The 9,705-nt window shown below is 48.7% G+C and overlaps 2 protein-coding genes across 5 annotated transcripts in view; one reads left to right on the forward strand and one right to left on the reverse strand.

Annotated features, from left to right (window-relative positions):
* Nucleotides 1-160: 160 nt before the first annotated feature.
* On the reverse strand, nucleotides 161-1,666 carry IL23A (interleukin 23 subunit alpha). The gene is made up of 4 exons (XM_021687223.1): nucleotides 1,496-1,666; nucleotides 1,161-1,262; nucleotides 479-625; nucleotides 161-373 (listed from the first exon to the last, which is right to left on the reverse strand). The coding sequence occupies exons 1-4, from the start codon at nucleotides 1,664-1,666 to the stop codon at nucleotides 161-163; spliced, it is 633 nt and encodes a 210-aa protein (XP_021542898.1).
* A 2,113-nt stretch (nucleotides 1,667-3,779) lies between these two features.
* The window catches only part of PAN2 (poly(A) specific ribonuclease subunit PAN2), a 15,983-nt gene continuing 10,057 nt past the window's right edge, over nucleotides 3,780-9,705 (forward strand). For 3 of the 4 annotated variants that reach the window (XM_044915384.1, XM_044915385.1, XM_044915386.1), the window contains exon 1: nucleotides 6,229-6,578. In XM_044915384.1, the coding sequence (XP_044771319.1) occupies nucleotides 6,297-6,578 (282 nt within the window). In that variant the 5' untranslated portion in view covers nucleotides 6,229-6,296. Of the gene's footprint in view, nucleotides 3,801-5,314; nucleotides 5,545-6,182; nucleotides 6,579-9,705 lie in introns of those variants that run through there. The other variant, XM_021687189.2, reaches the window with a different exon arrangement.

A 9,705-nucleotide genomic window follows, 5' to 3' on the forward strand; every position in this document is an offset into this window, starting at 1 on the left:
ATAATCTCAAGTTTTCCCTTCCTATTTAATAAATACTCAACTTTGTCCTAGGTCAGCAGCATAAGTTAGTCAGTATTGGGAATTTTCCACATATGCAAGTCTCATTAGAATTAATGGACCAATTAACTTGTTGGCTCACAGGTGCTTGGGCTGGTTCATTTTAGCCCTGGTGAGCCAAGGAGATCTGGGTGCCATCCGTAAGCCGTTGGCCTGAGGGGCTCAGGGTTGCTGCTCCGTGGGCAAAGACCCGGGCAGCTACAGCCCCAAAGGCCTGGAGGCTGCGAAGGATCTTGAAGCGGAGAAGGAGACGCTGCCATGGCTGGCTGGGACTGGGGCTTGGAGTTTGCTCAGTCTCCCAGTGGGGCCCCTCAGGCTGAAAGGACACAGGACACGATCAGAGAGAACTCTAGATCCTTCACCCTCCGGTCCTCGTCTCTGCTACCTGCAAGCCCCCATTCTCCAGGCCCCTGGTTCATACCTGCAGGAGTTGCCTAAGGCCCAGGAGGGAGGCGTGAAGCTGGCCCGCAGGGCCATCGGGGAGTAGCGAAGGCTCCCCTGTGAAAATGTCTGAGCCCAGCAGCTTCTCATAAAAAACCAGGCCCTGGTGGATCCTTTGTAAGCAGAACTGGCAGGGGTGGGGGGAAAGAAAGCAGTGAAAGGAAACAGATCCCTCCCTCCTACCCCATTCACCAAAGACCCACCCAGTTCTTTGCCATTCTTAGACACTGCTATGGGCTGAATGTTTGTGTCCCCACAAAATCCAGATGTTGAATTCTAACCCCCCAATATAATGGTATTAGGAGGAAGGGCTTTCACGAGGGGATGAAGTCATGAGGGTGGAGCCCTCTTGAACACAATTAGTACTCTTCTAAAAGAGACCCACGGAACTCCCAAGGCCCTTCTGCTGTATGAAGATACAACGAGAAGTCTGGAGTCTGGAAGAAGGCCCTCATCTGACCGTGCTAGCACCCTGATCTCCGACTTCCAGCCTCCAGAGCAGTGAGAACTAAATTATTTTTGATGTTTATAAGCCACCTGGTCTGTGGTATTTGGTACAGCAGGCTGAACGGACAAGGACAGATAGAACTTTTCCCAGTTCACCATGATACCCCACAATGTCCCAGTCCCCTCTTCCTTGTAGTCCAGCCTCATCTTACTACCTGACTGTTGTCTCTGAGTCCTTGGGGATCACAGCCATCCCCACACTGGATGCGGGGGACCTCATTTGTGGTCTCGTCATCTCCCTCTTCTCTTGGGAGGTCCTGGAATGGAGGAGGGGGTGGGAAGAGTGAAGAGATAAGAGAAGTGCTTTCAGACTCCACTAGGACCCTCAGGCCCACGACTCTCCCAGGAACCGCACTCCCCCGTGTCCTCTCTTACTCTGTGATGTGCTGACCTTCGACCCTCCAGCTTCCATCCAAAGCCACAGAGTCTTCCACTGCAGCCTTGGAGAGCTTGGATAGGCTCCTGTTTGGTGCCAGAGCCTGTTACTTACCACATGTCCCATCGGAGGATGTGCACTCCAGGCCAGCGTGCAGAGCTTCTGTGAGAGCTGTTGGCCCCGAGCCCAGGCAGGGCGACGGCCCTCAGGCACAGCCCGGGTCTGAGCCAGCCGGGGCGGCTGCAGCAGCAGAAGCAGAAGCATCACAGCCCTGCTCCCCAGCATCTTGTTGCCTGCTTCGCAAATCTGGCTGGCTCTGCGCCTCGCACCGGTCCTTGTGGAATCTCTACCCACTTCCCTTCCTTCTGAGCCTGATGCTCTCCGTTCTGTGTGTCTCTGGTCTGGTTCCTTCTGTTCACCGAGTTTCTGAGCTGCTTCCTGCTGTTTTTCTCCCCTTGTCTCTGAGTCTCTTTTTAAGGTCGCTGCATTGTAAGGCCCGCCCTTTATACTAGCAGGTGACTCACAGCAGGTGGGATTCCCCTCCCTGCATCATCCCCCTCCGTGGGGAGCCCAGGTAGGCAGCCTCAGCTCCAAGGGAAATGAGACGTGTGGTTGCTGTGGCTGGAGGCCTGGGATGGGGCATATGTGTAATGCTCTTTATGAATCGCAATGGCTGTGGAGGGGGTGGGGGTAGGAGGAATGAATATTTAAATGAATCTAGTCTCAAGTTCCTTCCTGTTTAACCTTTCCCTCATCTTTTTGCCTCTCAAGCTAGATCTTTCCCCCCAGCACCTAATTTCCTTACGTCCTGCCTGAGGAAAAACCAAAAACGGAAGCATTCATTTATTTCCCAATAGAATAGGGCGCTCAGTTTGGAATGAAGTTTGGTTCCCACCTGGTGCCCTTTATCTAAGAAGCAGGGGGCTTCTCTCTCTCCCTTGGGAACAGTAATTTTCACTGGAAGAGAGGGGCCTCGACGGCACTTTGTGAACTGGGAAGTTATATAAAACTGTATAAGGTATTACTGCTCCCCCTTCAGGCCTCACTGTGGAGGCTAGGAGGGCTCTTGGAGGGAGAGAGTTGTTGCTAAGAACCATGTGATTCCTCAGTCTTAGTGGCGGAAAGTTTCATAGGGTCTGTGGGGTTCAGGTGATGGTTCTTTTGGGATACCAGTATAAGCAAGGGCTAGGAGTCAAATTTAGATATTCTAGCACCCAGCCCCCATCCCACAGCTAGGAAGTCCAGGAATTCTGGGGAGCTGAAGGTGTGCCATGTCAGTGACCCTGGCCAGTCCTTCAGCCTGTTGCATCCATGGGTAAAATCCGCTGACACTGATTTCATCACCCTCCCTGATGCAACATCCAGTGAAACAGCTGAGAATGTGAGGTTGGGCGTGGGAGTGGGGGGTGGTCCAAATATGGGACTGCCCCAACCCCAGTGGAGGGTCCCCAGAACAATTTGGACGTCAGAATGAGGACATGGCTGACCACACAGATGGTCCTGAAAGCCTCCCCAAGAGGTTGACCCTTCTCTGAGAAAGTTACCCTTGACAGAAGTCTCCCTTCCCTTAGAACTATTCAAAACTGCCCAATGAAATTTTGCTTCAAATATTAGGACTCTGTTGTAAATCTATCCTTTGGCTAGAACGTTCCCAGCATCAGGACAGGTTATCTCAGTTTGAGTGGGAAATGGTTTGCCTCTCTCTACATATGGTAGACACAAATGGAATAAGGAAATGGGGGTGGGAGGAAGGAGGGGAAGCTCACCTCACTCGTGTTTAATATCTCCTGTGTTCTTCCCACCTCTGGCCCCATTCTGGGAGGTCTAAAGGATAGGAGATGAAAGGTAAAAGAAGGAGGAGGAAGTAGACTCCCGGGGGATGGGATGACAGAGACAAGGGTGAGTTGGAGGCACGGGGCTCTGCTGCTTTGTTTCACTTCCTGGTGCTTCGAGAGTTGGGTAGGAAGCAAGGTTGGTGGGGTGATTGTGGGACTGTTCTGTGGCAGGAACTACTTCCAGGACTAGATCTGACCTGGAGCTGCAGTGACCCCTTGACGTCAGCAGGGACTCAACCGTTATGCAAATCACATTCACAAGACACTCCTAGGCAGGCCTTTCCAGCTGGATGCCCAGACTCCAAATCCAGTTGAAGTTCCCCTAGGGAGTTAATAATGATGGCTAATATATAGGCAACTCTCACTTTATGCCAAGTACTTGGTCTAAGCACTTTTTATGTATTAACCCATTTAATCCTCACAGCAACACAATGAGGTAGGTACTATTATTATCCCTGTATTACAGATGAAGAAACAGAGATAAGTAATTTACCGAAGATCACAGAGCTGAGTGGCCAGAATCCCAGGGCAGACGATTTGGCTTCAGATCCTGCATTCTCAATCATTCTATTACACTGGACACTGTGAGGAGACACAAAGTGTCTTTATAAAGTAGCTCAGTTAGCCCAGGTATCTCTGAGTATCTCAGGCCCTGTAATTCTCATAGGTCTGTGAAGTCTTTCTCAATCTGAGACCTCAATATGGAAATTTCTCAAAGTGTACAAACTGTCGAGGTCTCTCAGCACTCATCTTTTCCCAAGATTTTAAATCTTAGGGACCTGTGAAGTCAGATCAGTTTGAGAGACCCTCTGAATTAAGGTGTTTTTCTCTCCATCTTTGACTTCTGACTGATTCTAGGACCCCTGTGAATCCTGGAAGTCTAAATTATGGAGTCCTTTTCTTTTTTAAAAAATTTTTATTTAGGGGGACCTAGGTGGCTCAGTCCATTGGGAGTCTGCCTTCAGCTCAGGTCATGATCCCTGGGTCCTGGGATCCAGCCCCACGTGGGGTTCCCCGCTCAGCTGGGAGCCTGCTTCCCCCTCTGCCTCTACCTCTCCCTCTCCCCCCCTGCTTGTGCTCTCTCTCAAATAAATAACATCTTTAAAAAAAAAAGATTTTATTTATTTGAGGGAGTGAGAGCATGAGTGGGGGAGGGGCAGAGGGAAAGGGAGAAGCAGGCTCCCCACTGAGCAGGGAGACCAATGTGGGGCGATTATGACCTGAGCCAAAGGCAGATGCTTTACTGACTGAGCCACCCAGGCACTGCTGGAGTCCTTTTATTACAGTGTATTTAGCAGCCTTTATTGAGAGAGAAGTGCTTTAACACTCTATCCTCGGTGAGAAATTCCTTCCATCAGAGAGGCTCTCTCTGTGGCCTTTAGAAACTGAGCTAAAGTGCCATGGAGACATCTCACAACCTGGCCCCATTCCACAGCAGTTCAAGCTCAGAATCAGACCCCAAGAATCCCTAAAAATAACTGTTGATGCTAAATCTGTAATTGTTTGGGGTAAGCAAATGTCCCAATTTGCCGTGCTCATCCCCCTCTGAGGGAGAATGTACAGCTTCAAGAGCTAGGGGAATTTGATAGCTGAGGGGTCTTGCTCCCCGGGACTATCACTGGGGCATGTGGGGAGGGGATCATCACAGATGGGAGTTTCAGATGGATGCCTGCAGAATCGCAGAAGACGCGGCTAATTGGGCCGTGTTAAGAACCTGGCTCCCGCTTCCTTTTTTCTCTCCCATGCCTGGAAATGATAGGAAATGCCGTCGAGTTTCGGGGACAACAGGGTGAGAAGCGGCGGAGTAGCTCACAAGAGCACAGCGGACAGAGGGGGTGGACTGGACCAGGCTGGGAATACCCAGCAGTCGATCCCTAGTACTTTACCTTGGGCGTCCCTTATTCTAGATCTAAAGTTATAGGGAGTATGAAAGTTCGGTTTCCAAGCGAGTTTTCATAGTTTTGTTCAAAGAAAGCTTAAAAGAGAAGGGGTTACGTTTCACGACACCAAACACGGCCAGAGTCTGACGCCGGTTGTCCCCACCGGCGGCCCGTAACCTTGTTTTCGCCCAGCCCTTACGTCACGCGTCTTCTCGAAGAGCCGTCTGTACCTGGCTCCTTCTGATTGGCTTAGGTGAGGCCCACACCCTTCCTGATTGGAAGCTCCGACTGGGAGGGCGACGTCCTTTCCGCTGTAGGGTTTGGTTGAGCATCAGGCGCGGGGGAGAATTGGGGAAACTGGAATTTCCCGCGGAGGTGACGGCGTTTTCTCTCCCCCTACTCGTTTTAATTCCACGCGCTCCAAAATATCCGCCATGGAGAAATCTTGGTAATGACCCAATCCCCATAAGCATCCCAAGAACACATCTGACCCCTGCCCTAATCCCTCCCCTCCCCGCTGCCGGGGAAGAATTCTGGGTAATTGATTTCTCTGGTTCCCCTAGAGAATTGTGGGTAACTAGCCATTTTCATCATGTCCCCCCACCCCCGCCCCAATTGTGGGTAACTGGACATTCTTATTTTTCCCTGGAGAATCCTGGGTAACATTGCAGAGGATTCTGGGAAACTGACTTCCCTTGTTCTCACCTCCCAATCCCCTACCCCTCATCCCTAATTTTGGGAAGCAAGCACCTTAGCCCCTCTGCCTGACTCCTGTCCCGCAGTTGCTGCTCCTTCCACTGATGGTTCTGGGGTGAACCAGGCAAGTGAGCAGTCCTGAAGGGAGATGGAAAGGAAGTCATTAGGTTAGATAGTGGGGTGGTGGGGAGTACAGAGGGCCTAGAGGAGAAAAAGGGACAAGACTTCCACCTTTACCCCCACTGCCCATCCCCTTCCTGCCTGCTTCATCCCCTACCTGGCATTCTCACATCTGCCTGCCTCATCTCCCTCCTGCCCAGATAATCGAGAACACACTAAATACAAGTACCTGGGCCTGCCACTGACTCAGCTACCTCTTTCCCTTTGCAGGCCAGGATGTCCATTCTAGGCCCACTGGTGCTGTTTTGCTGAAGGTTGGGTCAGGCCTGTTAAGGACCTGTTGCAAGGGAGGGTGTGACAAGGGTCTAATCTGCCATCGTCATCATGAACTTCGAGGGTCTGGACCCTGGACTGGCAGAGTATGCCCCAGCCATGCATTCTGCCCTGGACCCTGTCCTGGATGCCCACCTGAACCCAAGTCTGCTGCAGAATGTGGAGCTGGACCCGGAGGGGGTGGCCTTGGAGGCTCTTCCTGTCCAGGAGTCAGTGCACATAATGGAAGGTGTCTACTCTGAATTGCACAGTGTGGTGGCTGAAGTGGGTGTGCCTGTCTCCGTCTCCCACTTTGACTTGCACGAGGAGATGCTGTGGGTGGGAAGCCACGGGGTAAGAACTGTACCCCTTTGTAAGGGATGAGAGGAGATGTTGGAGGTCTTTTATCTGGTTTTAGCCCAAGGGCGGCTGCTTTACTGGGAGCCAGAACTGAGTTGAGGTGATGAGAGTTAGTTGGGTCTCTAAGTCAAGTCAGGAGGAGGGGAGTGAAAGGAGCCATAGGATCCAGGGAGAAGTTACATAGGCATTCTTTTTCAGAAGTCGTCCTATTTCTGCCACTATTTGCCCCTTCCACTATCTGCCACTTTGATTAATCTTGATAACTGTACCCATCAGTTAGTCGGTAGTGTCCAAATCCCGTCTCTAACGCCCCTCTTGTTTTCCATTTTTTTAATTATAGAACGTTTAACACGTGTTTCTACTTACCTTACATGGAATCATTTTGTCTTTTCTGGCTGATTTTAATCTCTGTGAGAGCAGTTACCAATGTTAATTTTTTAAAAATGTGTATCTATATTGCCAATATGCTCGGGAGCCCAAGATTTTGTAGGAAATAACACCTATCCTTGGTTTACTAATTTACCTTCCATAGAACATGAATTGCGGTTTTCTCATTAGAAAGAATGAGCTTTTTTGGTAATACGTTCATTTCAGTATGCAGTATTTACTGCTATGCTAGGCCCAGGGAATAAAGCTGAATAAGACATAATCCTTGCTCTCAAGGAATTTATAGAACAATGAGGAGAAAACGATACATACACAGATAACTTCATGATACTTTAGAAGAAACTAAACTGTTTCACTTAGTAATTACGAACCTAAGATGTAAACTACTAAGTGCCAGTATAAAAACAGGTACTGAGTGGAGAGGGGTCAGAGGGCCTCCAGAAAGAAGTGACACCTGAAGTGAGTTTTTGAGAGGTGAGTAGGAGTCAGGTGAAGAAGAGGGGAAAATGCTGTCTTGGCCAAAGCAACAGGAGAAAGATTTCCAAGATACTATACAGTGGATTGCAGAGTGCAGGAACTATTAAGGAATGAGGGTTTACTGCACTGGGAGATAAAGCTGAGGAGATAGACATGACTTCATTCAACTAGTATTTTTTGAGCACCTACTAGGTGCCAGACCTTGCTCTGTGGTCTAGGCTTAGAATGAACATTTAAGAAGGCAACAAAAATATATTTATAATATATTAAGTGTTGTTTAGTATCTTAAAGGAAAATAAAATGGAGTAAGGGGGTTGAGGTAATGAAGGGTGGGAGGTGTTACTGTTTTAGATAGTTGGTCAGGGAAAGGTCTCTCTGATAAAGCCACATTTGGGTGGAGACCTGGATACAGGCCGTGCTATCCATTCTAAGTCCTCTAGAAGGGAGAGAGGAAGCCATGTAGATATCCAGGGGGTGGGGTGGGGGGGATAACATTCTAGAAAACCTCATATGCTGTGTTAAAAGAGCTTGGACTTGATCCTTCACACCACTGAAGATTTTTATCCAGAATGATAAGGTTAGGTTTGTATCTTAGATAGAGTGCTGAGGTAGAAGGAGAGAGTTTGATTTAAGGGGGACAGGGCAGGACTCCATGCGATCAGTTTGTAGGTTATTGTAGCAGTTCACACAGAATATGAAGGCCTGACCGAAGCATTGTAGAGATGTATACATGAGCGCAGATTTGGGAAATACATATTTATATATATATTTTTAAAGATTTCAATGTTTTATTTTTTTTTAAGATTTTATTTTTATTTTTTTTTATTTTTATTTTTTTTTTCTTTTTATTTATTTATTTGAGAGAGAGAATGAGATAGAGCATGAGAGGGGGGAGGGTCAGAGGGAGAAGCAGACTCCCTGCCAAGCAGGGAGGCCGATGCGGGACTCGATCCCGGGACTCCAGGATCATGACCTGAGCCGAAGGCAGTCGCTTAACCAACTGAGCCACCCAGGCGTCCCTTAAGATTTTATTTATTTGACAGAGACACAGCGAGAGAGGGAACACAAGCAGGGGGAGTGGGAGAGGGAGAAGCAGGCTTCCGGCCGAGCAGGGAGCCCGATGCGGGGCTCAATCCCAGGACCCTGGGATCACGACCTGAGCTGAAGGCAAGCACCTAACGACTGAGCTACCCAGGCGCCCCTTATTATTATTATTTTTTTAAGATTTTATTTATTTATTTGACAGAGAGACACAGAGAGAGAGGGAACACAAGCAGGGGGAGTGGGAGAGGGAGAAGCAGGCTTCCCACAGAGCAGGGAGTCTGATGCAGGGCTCGATCCCAGGACCCTGGGATCATGACCTGAGCCGAAGGCAGATGCTTAACAACTGAGCCACCCAGGCACCCCAGATTTGGGACATATTTAGGAAGTAAACAGGACTTAAGTTGACTATCAGTGACTTAGTCCATTTCATAGGTCGTGGTACCATAGGGAATATAGTTAAGAACTGAGATGAGGTAAAAATGATGAATTTAATTTGGAAGGTAATGAGTTTGGGGTTCTCATGGAATATCTAAAAAGATGTTTAGTAGGTATTTGGATGTATAAGTCTAAAGCTTGAGGCAGTGGTCTGGGCTAGGGAAGGGAGTTAGGATCCATCAGTTTAAAAAACATGGATGGTGAAAACCTTGAGAATGGATGAGATTACCTAGGAAGACTAGTGAGAAAATAGTGGACTGGGAATAGCCATATTTTAAGAGTGGTCTGAAGGGAAGCGTATAAGGAGAAGGTATGAGCTTAAGAGTCAGGAGAGAAACCAGTAGTGAATGATGTCATAGGAGCCAAGGGTGGAATGAGTTTCACATTCTCTCTATTCCAGCCTGTGACCCACAGTACACATTTCCCAGATGGCTGGTAAAGATTAAGACTTGACTGTGGAACATAAGAAAGCCTGTGGAGGATTGAACGGACCCATGTCCCTGACCTGAAACTGTTCTAACCAACTGAGCCATTACCTATTTAGCAGGGTCATTGTGAGGATAAAATGAGGTAGATTTTACAAAAGTACTTTGTAAAGCATTAAACGAACATAGATAGTATGATCAGTGTCCTTATCACTTAGATTGGTCCCTGGGCTTATGCCTTAGGGGCTGCTAACCAGAAAGGCCAAGCAAGAATGGAGGAAAGCTGGACAACATCCATCCAGTCTCAGACCTGTATCTGCCCCTCCATTCAGGGTGTGTCTCATCTCCTCCCC

Source organism: Neomonachus schauinslandi, chromosome 5 (assembly GCF_002201575.2).
Source record: "Neomonachus schauinslandi chromosome 5, ASM220157v2, whole genome shotgun sequence".
NCBI classification, from domain to species: domain Eukaryota; kingdom Metazoa; phylum Chordata; class Mammalia; order Carnivora; family Phocidae; genus Neomonachus; species Neomonachus schauinslandi.

Coding starts and splice junctions, on each gene's coding strand:
- IL23A (XM_021687223.1), bottom strand. CDS start 1,666: ATGCTGGGGAGCAGGGCTGTGATGCTTCTGCTTCTGCTGCTGCAGCCG. Junction 1,263..1,495: donor ATCCTCCGATGGGACATGTG/GTAAGTAACAGG, acceptor CCTCCATTCCAG/GACCTCCCAAGAGAAGAGGG. Junction 374..478: donor GCCTTAGGCAACTCCTGCAG/GTATGAACCAGG, acceptor GTGTCCTTTCAG/CCTGAGGGGCCCCACTGGGA.